Genomic DNA, 22,856 nt, shown 5'->3' with positions numbered 1-22,856 from the left:
GCTTATAGGGAACACATATAGGAAAGTACTAAGGTTTCGGGGTTTGCTTGTTTGGCCAGTACTGAATATACTACAATTTTGCCAGGCATTCCCAAGTGCTTTCAAGCCCAAGGGCTAGAAACTTTCCTTCTTTCTCTTTAGTTCTTTCTTTTACAAGAAAGCTAAAATTCTCTGGGTACTGAACTTTTATGTCTAATGAAACATTCTGTGTTTGTGCAGAATTATGTAACATTGCCTAGGAATCCATTCAACTTGCAGCAGTAGCAGCAATGAAATGAAATTAGATATCTACATCAGACAAAGAACACCTCAACGTACTAATAATTTGTGATTAAAGTAAAAATGGAAAGTGAAGCCACGATACCTAAGTCTATATTTAAAACAAATCCCCTCACCTCTTCAGCTGCCTGCCCCGGTTCCCCCAGCCTCCACTATCTTTTTTAGCAATCAACTCACTTTCATCAGATCCCGGTGATGTTCCAGTACACTGCAGGTGGTCTGCCAAGTATCCTGATAACATTCCCAGGGGTCCACTCTACAGGGAGGAAAAGGAAAAGAAAGGGTGCCTTGACAATCACAAATCATGATAATTGGTTATTTTAATTTAATGTACCACAGTGGAAATATATCAACTGCTTGTCCGTTTACAAATATTCATTTATTATAGTTGGACCGAGAGATTCCCACTGGTCTCCCACCCAGATTATTGATTAGGTCCACACTCGGGTAGCTTTGGGAGTTTCTGAAATGCTTGGCCACTTCTGCAAGGCTTCATGGTGGTTAAAATGCTTCATTTTCATCTAATGCACACACAGCCGTACTAACTTTAAAAACTGTATCAGGGGAGACAGGGATATATCAATCAGCTGTATTGTTTTCTCTACTCTCCAATTTATTGCTGTTTATTAAATACAGCATAAATTTCAGGTGTCATCTCTACTCCCGTCAAGTAATTAATCAGAGGGTGACAGTCCAAGGAGTCTTAGAAGGAATCTATGCCTTTGTTTTGGGCTTTACTGCCCTGGCTTTCAAATTCCTTAACTTTCACTTTTGTGAAATATATATATATTTCCCAGTTACTTAGACCTGCAGCATTCAACCCTTCCAGGTTCAGAGTGATTAGCCTTTAATCCCATCCATTAAAATACAATTCCCATCAGTCTCAGACAGCACGGCCAATGATATTAATGTTTACTAGTGTATATTTATGTGGATCTATCCTTCTTTTCTCTCCCTCTGACAGAAAAAGGACTTTCAGCATGCAACATGAATGGTATCAATTTATCTCATGATTTTTAAATTCATGAAAAATGAGTTAACAGCAAAATATTTAGAATGTTCTTAATGAAAACAAAATGCAGGCTTAAAAATAATTAATTGCAGCAAAAAGGACCACTGGATTCCCAGCAATTAATACCATTAATTGCATATAATCCTTTTGTGCAAGTGTCCCAAATTTCAGCTAACTGCAGCTCAGAGATGAATAAGGGCAGATGACTTGGGGCTTGACACTGCAGCTCTGCCCATCACCTGCCAGGCACATTAGCCAATGGTGCGAATAAAATGCTTCCTGTGGGTGCACCACATTCCAGAAAGACAACTCCTAAGTGGATGAGCAGACCTGACAGCAAGCTGGAACGTAGAAGGACGGACTCTGCACAGGACTGTTCTGCTAACAGGCTACTTGACAGGAGTAATATCTGTCAACCAAAGCCAGCTTCTTACCAAGTATGAAACAGAATGAAATGGTGAGGCACAAAGAATACTGTTCAGCAACCGGAAGCCCTTGGACCAAACCAGACTACCAGAGAGATGCTACATGTTCCCACCTCTGGGAGGAGCCAACTGAACTCAGAGGCAAGAGAGAAGATGAGAGGCAATGACAGTAGAGACATCATGTTGGGTTGCAGCTGTAAAAGGTAACAGAAGGGATGGCACTGGGGTATTTTCCACAGAAGAAAAGGCTAAAACAGGTGGGGATTTATAGTCTGGGTTGGGAAAACTGCAAAGTGGGGACATGGCAAAAGTTTATGCAACTGAATGATTTAAGAGAGATGATGATTTGGATTTCTCTCTGATAAGGACCCAGGATCACCCAGTGAAATTCACTTGCACCAACAATGCCAAATGACTTCATGCAATCAAGACTCACTTACAGAATTCATGATGCCCGCTATCTTAGATGGAAACCAAAATGTCAATATCCTATTTTGCATCCTCTTTTTATATGGTACTACACTGACATCTTTCCAAAATCTTTCCATAAAGTTCCACACCAAAGGCTAGGCATAGCAGCCATGGGATAAGTGGACAGACAAATCCTCTTATGGTTCAGTAGCTGGCTAAAGCAAGGAGGTGAGAAGAGGAGAATGGTCAGTTCTCCCATTGGAGGGGTGTAAGAAGGGGGTTCCCCCAAGGAGAAGCATTGAGACATGTGCTGCTTAACTTCTTCTTAAAAGACCTGGAATTAGGAGCAAACAGTGGGTTGGCCAAGTATGGATGTGGATGTCCCTAAATGGTTCAGGGTGGTAAAAACAAAAGAAAGCAATGGTCAGGGATGATGAGAGCTGTAGTTCAGTGGCACCAGGAGGGTCACAAGTTAGCCACCCCTGCCTTGGCCTTTTATTTTATATTTCCCTATGCCTCTCAAAGTATATTTAATCAACTCCTGTAATTGCTTCTCCCCCTCCTTTCACAATTATGGTAGCTCATATCCTATTCTCCTCCAAATCGCGTATTTCTTTCATTCTTCCAACCTGTTCATTTTACATTTTCTTTTTCCTCCAACAACAGCCTTCCTCTCTTATACCCTCCCTTCCTGATACCAAATATTTATTTATTTTAACCCCTGGTTTAAAGCAGGAGAGAAATTGGAACGAAGAAGCAGCATTACAGGAGGAGAGTTTAACCCTTTCCTCCTATATCATCTCCGTGAAACTCCATTCTACCGCCAAACCTGCTGTTTGTCCCACAGTGGAAAACATATGGGCACAAGCATCTCATCTAGCTTGACCCTAAAAGGCAGTTGCAGCAGCCCCCTAAAGTGGCAAAACGCCAGTTCCAACCCCACTCTACCTGAAACCCAGCAGGTCTCCTCGCTTACATATCTCAGGGCCTGGGCTTTTTCAGGATGTGGGAGCGCATTGCAAAAGAATGCCAAAATTCCTAAGCTCCTCTACATCCAACTCAGATTGGAAAGGAAGGAAGGAAGCATCAAAATCTCATAGGCTGAGCCAGCAGCATAAAGGTCTTAATTGAAAACTTAATGAGCTACTAAATTGGGCTGTTTCTCAAACATTTTCTTAGCAGCTGAACTTTCTTTTCTTATACTCTTCACCTGAGGTTTTCAGAGTTGTGAACTTGCTAATTAAGACACTCTCAGCAATAATACTGTAACGGCTCATTCATGCAGAATAGGCTATCTCAAGGTAACAGAAGGGATGGAAAAGAGGTTAGCTCAAGTTAACTCACCCCAGGTGAGGTACTGGGGCACTTTCATTACTGGATAATAAAGCAACTGGGTTAGGTTTGCAGAAATTGCAACTAAACAAGCCAAACTCTGCTGCTGACCAGTCATAGATCACAGACTGCCAAGGACTCAATAGATATCCTAGTTTTGCTACCTACCAACAACTGCAACACGGGATGGGGATGCAAAGCACCGAGCAGGTCCTGGTGGTGCGTGGCTAGTGAGGAACACTGGGTTGGGAACTGCAGCACTAGATTTTCTTAACAATGTAAAATTAAAGAACAGTGAAATATAAAGAAAGGGCTTAGTAATCTGTGAATGCTCCTGAAGGAGCTGGACTACCTCAGGGAGAGGCATGTAAATTAGAAATTTGGTCCTTAGTGCAGGGATGAAAAGCCTGCCTGGAAGTTGCAAGACTGCTGGCCAGAGCTTCTGGGAGTTTGAATCCAGCAGCATTTGCAAGGCCATAGGTTGCCCACCATGGAGCTAGTGGCTCAACATTTAGCATTCTTAATTTGAATTGACCTTTACTAGGTGGGCTGCTCCAGTTCCTGGAGAGCTTAGAGGTGAGCAGTTCCCAAAAGCATTTCACCACAAACCACATGAGAATCTTTGGGGGCTTCGATGGACCACTTAATGGTTTTTCTGCCTGCTGTGCAATTGTAGTGTGCTGTGCCAGATGTTGTATGATTCTTAATTATATTTCCGCCCTCTTTTTATATATTGCAGGAATGTCCAACAGGTAGATTGTGATCTACTGGTAGATCACTGGATGTCTGTGGTAGATCACTGGTAGATCATTGGCACCCCCCAAAGAAGCTGAACAATTGTGGCTCCCCTTTAAAAAGCTCAACATTTTACCTCCTTCCTAAAAAAAGCTCAACAACTTTGACCTGAACCCCAAAAAAGGGTGTAGATAACTGCCAGTTTTTAACTCTGTGAGTAGATTGCAGTCTCTTGGGAGTTGGCCACCCCTGATATATTGTATTTTATTGCATCACAACTTGAATTCTATAGAATTTAGAATAGAATAGAATAAAATAAAATAAATAAAAACACTAAAAATACAATTAAAATATCAACATAAAATTAAATACAATGGATGTGCTATCTCCCTTCAACCACAAATCTACACACATGTTGCAGACCATCTGCCTTAAACTCAGGTTCCACTGTACTGGCAAAAAATTAGAAAATATCCCCACAAAAGAAGATTGGTTAAATAAATTATGTGATTACATAGAACTGGCAAAGTTAACAGCTGCCATAAGACACCAGACAAATCAGAAACTAAGGAGTGAATTGGCAATGTTTGAAGACTATGTGAAAAAACTCTGGTCTAAAGATAACATGCTAATATGCATAAATTAAGTATGTAAAGCTGAAATAGATAGACTTAATATATTAGGAATACCAGGGATAAGATATGAAAGATGCAATATTAAAAAGACTGTAAAAATAAAGAATATTGAGCTCTGGGGGAGGGAAGCCACAGGGGGAATTTGTATATATCTTTTTGTTTTTTCCTTCTGTTATTATTTTAACTTTTATGTTAATTTTTACTTTTGTGTGTGTGTTTTTAAGCAAGAAAAAATGAGTGGCAATTTTGTTTTCCATACTAGCTAATAAGTGTTTTCCAACAGCTACAGGTGCTTTGTCTCCCTTGCTGGCCAATCTTGGCCTTGATGTAGGAACATGGATCTGAATGTATAATATTCTATTTGATCCTTATAGATCTGTGATCTCTTGCTCTGGCCATTCCAAGTCTAACCTAAAGCCAAAAGTTTTTGATTTGCCTGCCAGAAAATGCTTGCAGAATGATGAATTGAGATCATCTGTAACACATGGTGCTGGAGGAGAGTCTTGAGAGTCCCATGGACTGCAAGAAGATCAAACCTATCCATTCTGAAGGAAATCAGCCCTGAGTGCTCACTGGAAGGACAGATTGTGAAGCTGAGGCTCCAGTACTTTGGCCACCTCATAAGAAGAGAAGACTCCCTGGAAAAGACCCTGATGTTGGGAAAGATTGAGGGCACAAGGAGAAGGGGACGACCGAGGATGAGATGGCTGGACAGTGTCCTCGAAGCTACGAACATGAGTCTGACCAAACTGCGGGAGGCAGTGGAAGACAGGAGTGCCTGGCGTGCTCTGGTCCATGGGGTCACGAAGAGTTGGACACAACTAAATGACTAAACGACTAAACAACAACAACAACAACAGTAACACAAAGATTTACTCTCTGTGTACCCAAAATGTACTATTAATGAGAAAACTGCCTGCTAAAGAGTTACTGTGGTTCTAGCTGTTTTTAAGGTGTTATTTTACTGAAAACCTTTATATCCCTTTTCCTAAAGAGCTCAAAGCAGCTGAGAAAGGAATATACAAATACAACAATAATACAAAAGAATGACAAATGCAATAAAACACTAAAGGGCAGATAAAACAGGAGAAGACCAGCAGATTAAGAACATCAGTGAAAAGCAACCAAGATCAAACCTATCCATTCTGAAGGCAGGAAGAACAGAAGGATTCCTAAAAAGAAAGGTCTTTACACTGCAGCAGAAGACCTCCCCAGGAAGAAGTGAGGCAGACCTCTCTAGGCTGCAAGTTCCAGAACTTGGGTGCTGCCACCACTGGGGAAATGAACTCTCTGTTGCCCCTACTGAGGCATGAGTTTAAGGGGTGGGCAGAAGGGCTTCTGTTAATTATCATAATACTCAGGCAGGCTTACATTGCCACTTTCCTTAGCTCATGTACAATCAAACATATTTTTGAGAAAACGTAACATGAAACCTGATGGTTCTTCTAAGACAAATATTTCAGCTAGTTAAGGAAGTCAGTACTCTTTCATTACATCCTCAAGTTAGGGCTCATCGACCCTCACCTTTTGCCCTGGCGCTATGCCTATGAAAACCTGCTCTTTAACGCTGAATTGGAACAAACAGAAATTCAGGTTTAAAGCATGGTCCTGTGCCTAGAAACACAGCACTAAAGGAAGTCTGGATGAGCCCTTAATACTGTATATTCCTGCATATAAGACTACTTTTTAACCCAGGAAAATCTTCTTAAAAGTTGGGGGTTGTCTTATACAGTGAGTATAAATCAAACTCTATATTTTAACTGGAAAAGTTGGGGGTCGTCTTATACGCCGGAATATACGGTATGTCAAGCCTTGTATACAGAGCAAGCCTATACATGGTATTTCAGAAGCTCAGTGAGCATTTATCCCTAATAACTGTGTTCAGGGCAGTTGCCTCATATTTCTGGTTGAAGAATATGCAAAAAAAATAAATAAATTCCTGTAGGGTCCAATTAGCTTCACAGTTACTTCTGAACACCAATGGAGCTTGTTCAGTACATTGCTGAAAAACGTCTTTCCTGTGTGTTTGTGTGTATAATTTTAAATTGTGTCTGTAAAAGCTGATTCACATGCTCTAATGAATTACAAGCTTAGGCCAGAAACTGGTGATGGTGGCATGTGAACTGCCTCTTGCACAGTACACTTCTCTGAATAAAGTTGACCCCACATCGTTTGTTGCATCTGAAGTCGCTGCTTGCATGCCTGTCTGCTTGTTTCTGCTTCCATTAGGAGAAAATGTAATGCCAAGTCAGAAAGCCCTGGATGTTAGATCATGGAGGAAACATGTTCCTGTGCTCCAACCACTTAGACATTGCAGATAGCATGCTTTATGTGGTACCCCATCATACCTTATCCAGTCAGAGGACTGAACAGCTAGTTGGCACATTGTCAGGCGATGTCGGCTGGAGACCAGACCCTGTGAAGAACATAAGGTTGTCAGCAGAAGAAGTGGAGGGAGATTCCACAGCACTGGGCTTTTCTAAAGTTAAATATGTCTTCACTTAAGTGGTTCACTAGACTTGGGCCTGGAAGTCATTGCGGCATTAATGGGTAAGAGTCAGACTGGGGAGACCTGGATTAGCCATTAAGTTCCCATTAGTCATTAAGTTCACTGAGCAGTAGGCAGAGCTACTGTACTTCACAGAGTTGTTCCACACAAGCAGCTCCTGGATCTTTTGTAGGGTATTAATTTGGTGGTATCTGTCTGTCTTGAGAGACAATGGAGTGCACCTCCAAGGGTGAAGTCAAACTGCTAGAAAATCACAGCACCTGCTGTGGCTGTAGAGACTGGCAACTCAGAGCCGCTGCCTCCTGCGTTTTTGCCTCCTCACCAGGGCACATGTCTGGGTTTTGTGTATGGAGGTCCTGGGCTGCCCAGCCAACAAGACCCGTCCCCCACTCAGGCTCACTGATGTGGTCCAAGGGAAACCAGAGCAATGCGTTTGGCACCAGCTTGGCTGCAGGAGTTGCTGGAAGGAGGGGTACAGGACACCCTCCAACCATCTTAAGAGACTCCACTCTGGATTTGTGTAGGAGCTACTCCATAACCTTTTCTTCTCCCAAAGATGTCCCTCAAGGCAGCAGGTACAGATTTTTCCTCAGGGTTTACTCTGAAAGACTTTCTCATGAATGAGTATAGGCACAGAGGTTTAGGATCAGAGTTTTCCTTCTCCTAGATGGGCAACCTTCCCAGGTTGACAAGCCCCATCTGTAGCTAAATTTAAATTTAGCAATGAACTATATTTCAAAAATATGAAGTTGCCTTCTACTGAGTCACTACTTATACATTTTCCTATGGTATAGGAAACTCTCTCAGCTAGGGCTACTGCAGGGTGTTTGTATGAATCCTGCATACTAATATGGTAGTGTGCCAAATTCTGTTTCAAAGGATGGCCATAAAACAAAAACAAAAAAATGCACACGATGTACATGAGCAATTGATAACAGGATTATCTGGTCCATAAAGCTGCCACCTTCACTCCATCTCACTCTAGAGGGTTCTAGTATCAGCTGTGATCAGCTCTTTCCCACTCTGTTCATAGCCTTATCACAACATCACTTCTGCGCAAGGACAGCCCTATTTTACCTCACAGGGAATCTGTACTTTTAACAGCCTCATGACAGGCCGATGTTCAGCAGGTACAGCATCTCACTGCTGCATCTCTGTGACAAAAAGTGTTGCAACTGTTGAGAATTTCTCTCTGTTTTACCACCGTTGCAAAAGGAAAAAGGTGGCACTTATTCAGCTAGAAACCTTAGGAACTGCTTGTGGGTGCCACTCGCATTCCTCATGAATGGATATTATGTTGGCAGCATCACAAACATTGGAAAGAATAAAGGGGTTTACTCACCTGCTTCCCGTAGGAGTCATGTACAGGTGAGACAATTCCACCAATGACAATGAACCTTCCTGTCTTGTGCAGATAATCCCGGGCTCTTTCTAGTAGAAAGGAAAAGGGGGCAGGGGGAGAGAGAGAGAAAAGAGTATTTAAATTGTTTTCAACAGATATGAAAAGCAGGCCAAACCAGTCCAAATAGGTGTGCTCAGGGGACTGCAACACTTTTAAAAAACAATGGATCTCAAAATCTGCACAAAAGCCATCAATGAATTCTTCCTTGTTCCCTAGGACCCACCTGCATGCAGCAATAAGGAATCTCTCTGCCATCTTTATCTCTGTAAGATAAATTACTTAAATCAAGGAAACTCTTTATTTACTGTGTTTGCAGTTAAACAACTGCAAGATAAAACCTATTTTGAAAAGAAGCTACTTTTGTCATTTACAGATATTAGTTTACAGATATCTGTCATTTACAGATATTAGTTTACAGATATTAGTGATATTACAGTATCTTGTATCGATTGCAGTAGTAATTGAATCACCACCTTGTTCACTGTTTTATTGTTAATTTCCCCAATTAAGCAAGGCAATATTGGTAGCTCTAAAGTCATTGTGCCCATTGCAATGGCAGGCATGTTGAATTTTTAAACTTACAACTTTTTAGCACTCCTCATTTTTGGAATTTGAAACATGACTTTGGAATTCAAAAGATAATTTGATTAAATTAATAAAAGTTAGTTTTGCTTGGTAAGTAAAAGATGTGTAAAATTGCATAGAAATATTTTAAACAGATTGCCAAGTACTTGCAATTGTTGTCGCTATTATTAATTATTATTATTTCACATTACCCAACATTTTCAAAGGTAAAAAAAATAAAATTATTTGGTTTCCCAAAAGCAGTTTATGTGCTTCTTCCTCAAACACAGACTTGCCAAGTTAAGTGTTGCCCAATCACAAAGTAATAGCAGATTTTGAGTGGCCCTTTTTGCCATCTCTCTCTCTCTGTTGCAGTATGACTAACAATCCTGAATCCCCAAGTACCCTGTGATTATATCTAGCCCTATACCTTCAGGGAGCACGGCATTTGCGTGTGGAGACCTTTTAACCACCACCACCACCCTGAAATAAATTCAAAATTTTGGTTTGGTTTTTGGCAGAATTTAGGCCACAACTTTATTGATTACAATCAAATGAGTGGTTGCATAGCCTCTGGTTCAACGAGCTCCCTGCACCCTTGCACCAACCATGGGTCAGCCTTGGGTGAACACCTGGGACAGTGGCAAGCAGGAGCCCTGCTAGGCCTCCACCTAGATGTCCCCTGGACTCAGGCTCCAGGCACAACCCCTCACAGGGTAGACCAACCATGAGTCCGTGGATTCCTTCTTAAAGGAATACCCAACGCATAGGGATGGCTAGGCATCCTGCCACCTCTATCACCTGAACCAGAGCCTATCCGCAACCTTACAAGTTGTGACGATTTGCTATGCCGCAGGCAAAAATCCAAATGGCACCAGCCAATTAGCCAAGTGGGGGAAATTCCTGCCATGCCCCTGTCCCAACGACAGGCGACACACAATGGCATAGCAAGCCCTAAAATAGGGAGAGGTGGGCTGGTGTTCCGATGCACAGAGCCCCAAAAAGGAAGCTCAGGGAGACATGCATCGGGTTAAATAGTGGTCCCTTGATTGCTTTGACTGGCGTCCCTCCTGCCCAATTGCTCCCGAGATTGAGGGACCACCAATAGGGTGTTGTGGCTATCCAAACGTTCCCACCCACAACACAGGGTCTGGTTGCCAGGTCCCACCACAACACATGCCCCCTTGTTAGGGAGGACCCAATTTCTACAAACAAAGATAAATGTGCAAATAATAATATTAATAATAATTTATTTATACCCTGGGCACTCTGGGGGGCTTCCAATAGAGATAAAAAATACATTAAAACATCAGTTTTAATTTAAATGTATGTTATATGTAAATTAAATAGCAACTGAGTGACGTATTGTCCAGTTGGACTTCTAAAGCTGGTAAAATCATGCCAGACACTCCTTTGCATTCTTCTGCTGACTCAATTATCACATTAAAGGAATGTCTGTGCACTTTAAAACAAAACAAAACCACAAAGCCTTATCCTACTGACACAGTTTTCTTAGTAGCAAATATAGGCCAGGCATCACAACTATGATGGGACAAAACTGCATAATATACTTTGCTTTGCAAAAATTCAAGAAGCACCAATATATGATGGTAATTTTCAAACCAAAAGGAGAAGAACAATTGAAGCTGCAGGGGCAAAGCCAGGGGAATAATAGAATCATAGAATCCTAGAGTTGGAAGAGACCACAAGGGCCATCCAGTCCAACCCCCTGCCAAGCAGGAAACACCATCAAAGCATTCTTGATATATGCCTGTCAAGCCTCTGCTTAAAGACCTCCAAAGAAGGAGCCTCCACCACACTCCTTGGCAGCAAATTCCACTGAAGCTTCATAGGAGTCAAAAATATTCTTTACTTGATTAACTGGTTAGTTGATTAATTGGTTAATCAATGTTATTCATCTTTTTCATAAAAGTTATATGCTGCTTGGTAGTAAAAAATGAGTGAACCTCAAAGCAGTTTAATTAAAAACTCTTCATCAACAAAATACTGCCCTTGATTAAATTGGGCAGATCTTCTATATATATATATATATATATATATAAATGTAAAAATCGTGAAACTGCGTTTTCCACTTTTCTCCATAACCGCTTGACCGATTGTCCTGAAATTTTGACAGAACAATCCAGGCCACTCCCCGAGCGTTGGGGACAAAAATCCGAATAGAGGGCAGGGATACGTAATGGGTCAGAACAGGGTGGAGGGAGACACAGGGATGAAACCTGCCCTCTCCACAGTATCTCACCTCGGCTCAGGGGGACTCTGAGGCTCAGGGGGATCTGAAGGGGGGCTATTACTCTCCATTTCACAGACTAACGCACATCAACGCGTGCAGGGCCAGCTAGTTTTTTAAATAAAAATGTTTTATTTGATCAGGTGATGGCCCTATGTTGGAGATGTAACCGGGAAATAGGAACATTGATCCACATATGGTGGAGATGCGAGAAGGTCAAGAAGTTCTGGAATGTGATGCATGAAGAATTAAAGATGATATTGAAAATTACATTAAACAAACACCCAGAAACATATCTTTTGGGATTGTTAGATAAGGAAATACCACAAGAAAAAAAAAGGAAAATCTTTTTATATGCAAGTACAGCTGCGAGAATGGTGATAGCGGCAAAATGGAAACAAGAAAAATTACCAACAAAAGAGGAGTGGATCTGTAAAGTAAATGAATACCTATTATTGGCAAAATTAACCGCAATAAGAAGAAACCAATCTAACCAAAAATTGAAAAACAAATGGAAATGTTTTGATGCTTATATGGTAAAACATTGCTCAGAAAAACACACACGCTGTTATGTCTAGATTAAAATGTGAAGTGTGAGGTAGATTACAAAATAGAAGGTTAAAAATGAAAATTCAAATTTAAGAGTAAGAATTGAGAATACGGAATGCAAGGAATGAAATATGTTCAGTTAAATATAAGGAAGTCTAGCAGGGGTGGAGGGAAGGGTGGTGTAAAGGGTGGAGGGGAGGTGGTGGGATTAACAATGCCATATTAGCTTGTTCGCATATATCTTGCATTTCGGAAATTTATGATTTGTACTGATTTGTATTGGATTGATTTGTAATTCAAATTTAATTTTAATAAATAAAGATTTTTTTAAAAATAGTCTCATTATAAATTTCCTTGGTTTGTAATGCAAACGGACAGGACGCGCATCTGCCACACCTATAATGGCCATTGGTAAGGGTTTCAATTTTTCTGGAGAGGGTATCAGTGTGCACTAGGAAGTCTTTGATGGATCTAGTCCTCCTGAGGCTCATCAATGGAAACTCAGTGCAGCCTGGTATGTTCCAAAGTATGTGCCAGTGCCTGCATATAATCCTTATAATCCTGTCTGCATATGAGGTGTGCACATAGACAGGGCACTTCCCACAATCAAGGGGATTTTTGCAGGGGCAAATCGTTCCTGAACAAGGAATTTTTTTTAATTCTTAACAATTCTTCACGTACTCTTTCCAGTAATGAATTAGAATATATATTGGTGGATTTTTTAAAAATCCATTAAATTAGAGGGATCTGCTTTCAAGAATGTGTCTATTAAGCAAAATTGCATTCAAAAATGGGTCTGTCCAGTTAAATTTACAATGAAATCATGACAAAAAAAACTATGAGGACTTTTAGTTTTAGTTTTAGTTGGACTGAAGAGAAACCAATAATTTGTAGGGGAGAGAAAGGGGTGGTAGGAAGGATTAAGCACTCTTTCTCCCTACTCCCAGTTCCCCCCAACATAAGCCCACTCTGCCCCCACATCTTTGTAACCTTTTACTAGAAAAAGAGGTGCTGGAACTCACCATGAACACCTCCCTCTTTCTCTTAGAATGGCAAGGGCACCCACCTGGGAGGTGCCAGAACTGAGTTCTGGTGAGTTCCCCCTGAAAAAAGCCCTGACCTTAGCGAACATGAGTTTAGGAACACAATGTTGGCAGAGGAACATGTTCTTTCCATGCATATTGAACCCACAGGACGCTCAGTCTGGGAGCACAGCATTATCCCAATCCTGCACTTGGAGACACCTGCCATTATCGCTGCTCCCATCCATCTATTTCATTTTTTCCTGCTGCCTCAGCAAGGCCAGGTAGGTGCAGTTTCCCCATCTTGGTCCTTACCCCTTGACAGCCTTCCTTCTAAGTTTTGTGTACCCTAGAAAAAGGATACTGTGGATTAAATCTATCCCCTGCTTTGCATGGGCGTACCCAGGATCAAAGCTAGGGGGCACACACCAGCCACGCCCCCAGCCACCCGATTGGCTAGCTGGCAATGACATGGCCAGGATCCCCCCAGGAGGCATGGTCAACGTGCAGGCCCCCCAGAGAAAAGGGGGCCGTTTGCAAGGCAGCACACAGAGCCACCCATGCTTGCACTCCTGCCTTGCATGCCTTTAATGGCAGCGGTGACTAAAACGAGGCAGCAGCAGCGAAGCTGCTTCCGTTGAAGGAAACCTGGACCTGCACCTGGGCTAACTTCAGCCCACACTCTTTCAAGTCACAGCGAGCACAGCACAGAAAGTGCTGCCCCACAATGCTCCACGGCACTTCATTTGCAAATGAGGTGCCGCGGAGCATTGTGGGGCAGCACTTTCTGTGCTGTGCTCGCTGTGACTTGAAGGAGTGTGGGCTGAAGTTAGCCCAGGTCCAGGTCCAGGTCCAGGTCCAGGTTTTAATCAACGGAGGCAGCCGCTGCCGTTTCGCTTCAGCCAAGCAGGCTGCCTGTCCTCTCCAGCTGCCCTGCTTCTAGGGGAGGGCAGCTGCCCTTCCCTGCCCCATGCTGGGTACGCCCATGCTGCCTTGGGCTGTTACCCAGAGCACGGGGTCAGGGAGGAATGTGGGCAGAGTAGAAAACAGACAAATATTGTCACTGGTGCAAAGGTGGCATAGTTCATTTGGAAGTCAGATGATTCATTGTAACATTCGCAATACAAAATAACAGACAAGAGTTATGTTTTCCTTTTCACAGACGGAAGGTTCTCTGGCCGCCGAGAAATGCCGAGTCTGCAGCTGATGACTTCAGGATAGGATTTAATGGGCAGAAACTCACACTCCACCCCATAATACAGCAGTGAAGGGACAGAAGCTTAGCTTTTAACATAAAACTCTTGTGTGCAGGAGTTACCAGATGCAGCGCAGTAGGTCACTTAAAAGTCAAATTAATTTCACCATTTCTGTTGAGATTGATTATGGGATGTAAGGGCCCTGAATCTTAAAATCTATTACAGCGACCCAAGCTGGCACAGGTCCAACTGGGAAGCTGCCAACACGGCCTTTTTAAAAGTACTTTTTATAACAGAGTTCTTGCTTTGGATGGACATTCAACACAGAAGCCGGGACCTAGGAATAGGACTGCAGTGCAGTTGCCATGGAAATTAATTCACATTGTTGGAACAAAAGCAATAGATCACTTCTGGCATTTTGACACCTTCAGATAATAAGGCCTTGCTGCATTTCAGTCTCGGATTTGTTTAGAATCAAAGAGCAAAATGAAGTTAGTTAAAAGTCAAGGAACAGACATTGCCAAATAAACAGGACCCCTTTCTCGTGGCTCACTATCTATTCTAGATCAACATGAAAGAGATACAATGCCCAACCATCTTAAGCAGACTGCAGCTCTGTGATTTCCTAACCCAACGGGAGCTTCTAGAGTGGCCTGCAGTTTGGAATAGTGGAGAAAGTTAGCATTGTTAGGAATTTGTGGGTAGCAGACTCCTATAACCCCCAGATTCAGCAAGTGTTGGAATTTATTCAAGCCTTGGGTGTTGAGATAGGTGCTGGACTATTCTAATCCCTGGATCTAGCAAGTGTTAAAAGCTAAATTAAGTCAGGCTAGCTTGCTCTTGAGGTGATAAGCCCTGGGCAATGGGCCATTAAAAGAACAAAGGACTTGCTACAAGACAGCAAATGGGTAGGACTCCGTCCCACAACAGATAAGCCAGAGTTTATGAGTACGGGTGTGTGATGTCACTGAGAAGAAAGACAGCAAGCTAAAAAGCCAGAGATGCAGAGCACCATGTCTGAATGTTTGTTTGAATCCAAGGCTGCAGCTATGGGAGAAACAAGACCCTCTTGTTTATACTGTGTTCATGCTGTGAAGCCCTCCATCGTAGGCTCAGGTTGTATATATGTGTAAATATCTATCCTAAATACACCACAGTCTCTGTTGTGCCTTGTTTCCAAAAGGAAACATGGATCCTGGCTGAGTGCCTGGAACCCCTGGAATCTCACACCACTCAGAGACTGGGATGGTGTGCAACAGTTTGCACTTTCCAATACAATATGCGAACAGAACAGAGACAGCCTTTGAAGTTCACACTACTCCAAACGTGTACAAAAAATATGTACCAAAATGTGCATAGAAATGCATATGTTAGTGAAAATAAAATACAAACGTGTTATATTAGAATCATAAAGGGACCCCTGACCATTAGGTCCAGTTGTGACCAACTCTGGGGTTGCGCGCTCATCTCGCATTATTGGCCGAGGGAGCCAGCGTACAGCTTCCAGGTCATGTGGCCACCATGACAAAGCCGCTTCTGGCGAACCAGAGCAGCACACGGAAACGCCGTTTACCTTCCTGCTGTAGTGGTACCTATTTATCTACTTGCACTTTGACGTGCTTTTGAACTGCGAGGTGGGCAGGAGCTGGGACCGATCAACGGGAGCTCACCCCGTTGCGGGGATTCGAACCGCCGACCTTCTGATCAGCAAGCCCTAGGCTCTGTGGTTTAACCCACAACGCCACCCATGTCCCTATTAGAATCATAGTCTATAGCAGTGATGGCAAACCTATGACACGCGTGTCTGATGTGACACGCAGAGCCCTCACTGCTGGCACGCACTCAATCGGCCCATTCGCCGCTGTTGTTGTTGGTTCCCCCCCCCATTTGTTCTTCTCTGCTAGAGCTTGTCTCAGCTGGTAGCCAGAGATTGGTTTTTTAACCCTTTCTGTGCTGCTTTTTCTGGCACTTTGGCAGACTATGTCAGTGCTGCATGTTAGTTCCAGCAAAGGTATTATTCATCATTTACTTCTGTTCTCTTTCCCCCCAAAAAAGCGCAGCAGCTTTGGGGCATCCCCCCCAAAAAAGCAAAGCAACTTTTGCAACCCCCCAAAAAACCTCCAAATCTTTAGTTAGCAGCTCCCCCCAAAAAGCTCAACAACTCTGGGCACTTTGTGATAAATAAGGGGTTTTTGGTTTGGTTTGGTTTGGTTTGGTTAAATAATTAATTTTTGGTTTATTAAATACAGTTATATATTACAATTATACATTTTTGTTATTTAAACTATAAATATCGCAAAATTATGGTTTTTTTCTTGAAGTGACACACCAGCCGAGTTATGCTCGGTTTGTTGGTGAATTTTGACACACCAAGCTCAAAAGGTTGCCCATCACTGGTCTATAGCATATATTGGGAATATGCTTTGCAAAATGCATTGTGAGAAATTTATGTGCAAATGCTGGTGGAAGTCATAAGAACTTTAAAAACATGCAAATTGATGTAAAAATGGGAGAGGTGAAATTATGACTGAAAAAAATAAGAGTCAATAAGTTCATAGACTTTCCCCATCCCTATTCACTCATCATTACTGATCTCCTTTGTGGGGAGTGTTAGGTGTGTTATAGACCACACTTTCAGTGCACACACAATTATGTTGAGACCACAGACTTCATCAGTGCCCCATGTTAGCTGCATGTCCCTCTGGAGTATCTCGGATTGGAAAACCTCTGCTCTCCTGAAACCCTTGTTGTTTTTACTTAGCGTGTTTCAAACATTTGAAACATTATACACAGTTTAGACTTTGTATCACAAACCTTCCTAGAGAGAGAAGGCGCTTCTAGATGATGCTTTCTTTGGATGGGATTCATTCACACCCTGGCAAAGTCACCAAACCAAAAAAAACCTGTTCCCTGGCAATAAATTGCCTCTTGTCCCAAAAAAGTCCTTACCCTGCATTGCAGAAGTCAGGTAAAGCCTGCAGAAATCTGCGTCAGTATAGCTTTTGATGCAAACTGCACCAGCTGTAATCTCTACTCCTGTGCAGCTCTTGTGCACTTGTGCAGAAACGCTCCCCTCTTTGTCATTCGGCCACCATGCTACCCAAAGCTGGAAAGCAATGCAGCACTAGGCATGTGCACATCTGTGTCACAAAGGATATTGATGGGGTCAATCTCACATGCTGTGGTTTCCCATCTGTTAATCTATAAATATGAATTACTGAGGTCAGAGTTCACATAAATACCGTAGCAGAACAAATGGTAAAATTGTGTCTGGACAATACCATTTTGGGCTATAAGAGAGAGGTGGCATGTTCAACTGTATACTCAAAGGGTATGCAAACAACATGCCAGGAAAAGGATTTGGTTTATATCTCCAATATGCCAACTTTATAAGTGCAGGGAGTATTTCTCCTGATGAAGCATTTAGTCATATGATTTCTCCTACCTGATGTCTGAATGGGTACAATTCAGGAAACTGTACACTTTCATCTGGCACGTGTGTGTGTGTACACATGTGAAGTAGGCCTCAACTGGAGCATTTAAATACATGTGGTGCTGTGGGTAAACCACTGAGCCTAGGGCTTGCCGATCAGAAGGTTGGCGGTTCAAATCCCCGCAACGGGGTGAGCTCCCGTTGATCGGTCCCAGCTCCTGCCAACCTAGCAGTTCGAAAGCACATCAAAGTGCAAGTATATAAATAGGTACTGCTCCGGCGGGAAGGTAAACAATGTTTTTGTGTGCTGCTCTGGTTCGCCAGAAGCGGCTTTGTCATGGTGGCCACATGACCTTTCTGTACGCCGGCTCCCTCGGCCAATAACGTGAGATGAGAGCCGCAACTCCAGAGTCGGTCATGACTGGACCTAATGGTCAGGGGTCCCTTTACCCTTTACTTTTACAGCTCAATTCTTACTTGAAAGTAAGCCCTACTGAATTTGCTGGAACTCCCAAGAAGATGTGGATCATGGCCCTAGACTTAATTTGAGTTAGAATCACACTTTACAGGTTTCTGCATTTAGGTTTTTTTGTGTGCCACTAAACATAGTAATTTCCCATTGATACGCTGGCTTCTAAAATCCCCCCAGCACACAATAAATCTCACTTCATCCCACCATTTTATTTATTTCTTCTTTCTGCTAAAAATTCTATGTGTTTTGAATAGCGCATCCTTACTCTTCTCAATATGTTCCCCTTCTCTAAAATTGTCTTTCCAACTGTTCATGTGCATAATTTAAGCCTTTGATTGCAATGTGGAATGCAAGCTTGAATCAGGAGAATTAGTCCACAGGAGCCTAAATTAGGTGCACAATAGATCATTTTAGAATTCACTCTTGCCTTGTTTCTAAGACAACCGTGGGGTGCTATCATAACGACGCAACTAAGTGTTACTCACCGAAATCAATATTAATTCCTCACTGTTTCTGAATCCAGCACCTTCCAAATACGGTATACAAATCCAGATTCCAGTTACATTCTAAATGCCCCCCAAAATAGGCTCTCAATCCAAAAAGACTCAAAATAGCTAAGTTCACAACACATCCTAAAGAAAGAGTATGACCACATGCAAATGTCAGTATTAAGGGGAAAGGAGAAAAGCAGCTAAAAAATTCCCCTGGGCAGGTACAGTGGTTTTGGTCCCAGCTCTGGAAGTCCCAGCACAGCAGAAAGTAGAGACAAGGGCAATTTAATAGATTGACAAATAATCAGATTTTAGAATTTTAGCCACTACGAATGTGAAGTAGCTGCCCTGGCAGCCAGAGGCAAAGCCTACTTTGAAGACACTTAATTGCTAAGCTGTCAGAACAGACCTGAGGTTCCTTGTTCTGGGTTATAACGCTGGAATTTCCTGCTGTCTGATAGCTTTAGGGTGACAGCAGTGAGTCAGCTGAGTTGTCAGAGAAATGCCCGCCTGTCTCTCTGGAAAAGGCTAGCTGCTGATGCCATCTGCAGTGGCAGGCCGCTTCTCAGCAACTCTCATGCCTCACCGCCAGTGAAGGTTAGGGAGGGCAGTGGACCTTTCAACCCAAGCACACAGGGGTCAGAAAACTTTTTCAGCAGGGGGCTGGTCCACTGTCCCTCAGACCTTGTGGGGGGCCGGACTATATTTTGAAAAAAAATATGAACGAATTCCTATGCCCCCAAAATAACCCAGAGATGCATTTTAAATAAAAGGACACATTCTACTCATGTAAAAACATGCTGATTGCCGGACCGTCCACAGGCCGGATTTAGAAGGTGATTGGGCCACATCCGGCCCCTGGGCCTTAGTTTGGGGACCCCTGGCTTAACCACACACAGCATGCTGTAAATATGTTGAAGTTTCTCTTTTAAAAAGAAGCAGCTATCATTAAAAATAAATACAATATAGAAAAAGCAGGACAAAAGAAATTTGGTTTCAACTGCTTGTTTTGATTGATGCATTATCTAACTATCTTTTTTTTAAAGTGCTGTTTTATTGTAGTTGTATTGCTAGCCATCTTGGTGGGAAAACAGGACATGCATTTAACAAACAAATAATAAAGCAGGGTTTTTTTGCTACTGTTCTTTTGAGAAAAGGGACAGTGCTTCAGACAAACATTTGACTTGGAGGTATTTAAATAATCCTGGTTTTCCTCCTCTCCCCATATAATTCCCCACTCAATTTTTTTTGTCTGTAGCTTGTACTCCAGGCTGCTCCCAGCATTCCCAATCAACTCAACATGGTGGAAGGCTCAAGTGCTCCCCAACACAGAGACTGAAAAAGGGTCGGCTGCTTCCTCCCCTCAGGTTTTTGTTCTCGCCTTAGACCTGATATGCCCATACAGACGGCTCAGAGGAGGACAGACTTCCTGGGGGACTGGACTGTTTCAGACTGGAAATGAGAGGGCAGATCAAACACATGATTATGTATCAGGAAGACGCTGAACTATGGTTATTACAATAGAAACTTGCAACAAAATATGACAAATGTCCCTGTTCAGGTTTCTGGTCACTCAATTCAATTCCACCTCCTCCTTGGTTTTCCTTTATAGCCCCCTCTGCCAGCCTCCCCCCCATGTCTACTGAGCAGCGGGCTTGATTTACAAAGCGAGAAGAGAGGATTCTCCATGCATGGCTCATGAAACCCAGAGCTGAAGACAAGCTACAGCTTGTATGGGAATCTGCAGCCCTCCAGATATTTCTGGACTACAACTCCCATCATCCCTGACCACTATTGACCAAGCTCCAGGGGCTCATATACCAACATTTGAGTCTGGTGCCAAATGCAGAGGCAGATGTAGGGCAGCGCAACCGGTTCCACAACAATGTGGGCACCGGGCCTAGGGCACTGCAACTATGGCATAGGTTGGATCCACACTGACCTATTTAACGTTATTGTCCCCTATTAGAACAATATTAGATAGGTCATTCGAAAGTGTCACAGGGCATTCTTGTTAATTAAAAGAAAAACAGTTTTTTTATTTTGGTCTTTTTTGTCAAATGTAAGTAATACCTGGCCACCCCATTTTCCAAAACAGGACAGGATTCTTTCCCTGCTACGGGTTGCTGGTTGCTCTGCTCTGCCCTCTGGTGTCACATTTTAATGCTTCCTCCCTCTGTGTCCTTTGCTATCTGCCTCTTGAATACCACTGGAGGAGAGTCGGTGTTAGAATGCAGGAAGAAAATGGTAAAACACCACATAGGGTCATATGAGCAGTGTTCCACCAATATATCAGCATAGAACAATTAAAAATTAAGCAATAAAAAGACAAGGTAATAACACATTGTGAACGGAAAAAGTAGGATGTCATGTGGCCATCTACGTTATCAAAACCATTCCCTAACCATTCTTTAACGCTTCCTTAACCTCTAAAAACCATGAGTGTTGATCTGCCCACAGTGAATTCAGCAGAACAGGCAGCAAGAAATGAGGGGACACCAAATGTTGGCCTCACACAGAGTGCTGCTGAAATCTGAAAGCCCAAAGTCCACCCCTGCCATAGGCAGGGAAATTTTCTCACAAGCCGTGTGTCACTTAAACATGCCATTCCCCCAGGTATACTGTTGAATAGGGGAGTTTTACATACTTGTAGCATGTGATATACCTGAACACATAAACTGGCCTTGTGCTACTACTGAGGGTAAAGACAAGCACACACACCCCGTCTTAAAACTGCTTGTGCCTCTTGAGGAGGCCTGCTGCACCATTTCAGAACCATGGCTCCAAGCCAATCTCATATCGTTCAATATTTTATGTTCTCTTAATGGGGTTTCAGTGGGATTAGCAATGCTGAAACACAGCCCACTCTGTTCTATAAGGCAGGCTTTAATTGTGTTCTGACTTGATCTGCCTTCTGGCCACTGAGCTGTATGTCCTCCTGGTAAGATCTGATCTTGGCACTGATGAGGCGATTATGCTCTTTACTTCTTAGTAGCAAGTTCGATGTTCAAATGATTAGGAATCATTCCGAACCAAATGGACTTCACTGCTCCTTTTGAGATTTTTCAATGTCCTTTAATTAGAGCAGGGGTCGGCAACCTAAGGCCCATGGGCCACAAGTGGCTCATGGGGATCGTTTAACCGGCCCACAAGCTGCCCCCAAACCGAGCCACCTGCTTGGCAAGTCCCTGTGCGCTGCGCTAAACGCTTCTGTGGCGCCGGAAACCGCGTCTGTGCAGACGCAGACACTGGAAATCGCGGACGCGCACACGCAATCCTACTCATGGAGGGATCTCCACTGGAGTGAACTGGCCCAGGTGAGGTAAACATTGCCGACCCCTGAATTAGAGAATCTAGCCACACAACCACTGTGAAAACAATGTTTAAATTTCTTTTTTCCCAGTTAGCAAAACTGCTCTCTTCCGCAACTTTCCCAGCTTCTAATTAAAGCCGCACTTGTCCCAACGTATAAGTTAAATGGTTTTCATGCTTTCTCTTTAGGAAATATTTAATGGAGGGGACCCAAACTTGAAATTTGCCTCAGGGGCTTTGATTCTCTCCATCACGGATGCAGATTTTGATCTCAGTTTATCAAATCAGCCCTGCTTTCCAGTTAAATTACAGCCTTGGGTAGGAGCTTAGAAGAGGAAAGTTTTAAATTATCACACTGCTTCCCAATGAGTTCATAGGATTGCGTGCAATTTTTCTATAGTGTCAACTCACATCATTTAGGGGCAAAAGTTGAAGAAATATATGAGGTGGACCCTAACATGAGGCAATGTTGCCTCAGGCAGTGGATTTTGGGTGCTAGTACAGTCAGTAAAGCAGGACAGACAGTTATATATAACCCCTGGGGGTGTATTTCACTGTGAAGCTCCTCTTCACAAGCTCTGTTTAAAGGAATGAAAAACAGAAATTTTCGGAATAATGGGGCGGGGGGAAATGCTATATTAGCACTTCTTCTTTTTTCTTTTCCAGATTGAAAGTCATTCTGTTACTTTAAAAACATAAAATATAACTATGGACAATTTTAAAGGGCATAAAATTGTCACAACTAGCATATTAAAAATATAGTGTAACCAAACAATTATTACAAACAGAATTTACTTTTAAAATAATATTTATTTGTATTTGTAAC

At 42.6% G+C, this 22,856-nt stretch overlaps 1 protein-coding gene across 1 annotated transcript in view; it reads right to left on the bottom strand.

The window, feature by feature from the left end:
• The window catches only part of NMNAT2 (nicotinamide nucleotide adenylyltransferase 2), a 62,783-nt gene that overhangs the window by 22,147 nt on the left and 17,780 nt on the right, over window positions 1-22,856 (bottom strand). The window contains exons 2-4 of the mRNA XM_035123017.3: window positions 8,681-8,769; window positions 7,178-7,245; window positions 457-535 (exon numbers count right to left, since the gene is read on the bottom strand). Of these exons, the coding sequence (XP_034978908.2) occupies window positions 457-535; window positions 7,178-7,245; window positions 8,681-8,769 (236 nt within the window). The remainder of the gene's footprint in view (window positions 1-456; window positions 536-7,177; window positions 7,246-8,680; window positions 8,770-22,856) is intronic.

Source organism: Zootoca vivipara, chromosome 7 (assembly GCF_965207765.1).
Source record: "Zootoca vivipara chromosome 7, rZooViv2.hap1.1, whole genome shotgun sequence".
NCBI classification, from domain to species: Eukaryota; Metazoa; Chordata; class Lepidosauria; order Squamata; family Lacertidae; genus Zootoca; species Zootoca vivipara.
This window is presented reverse-complemented; position numbering and strand designations above follow the sequence as displayed.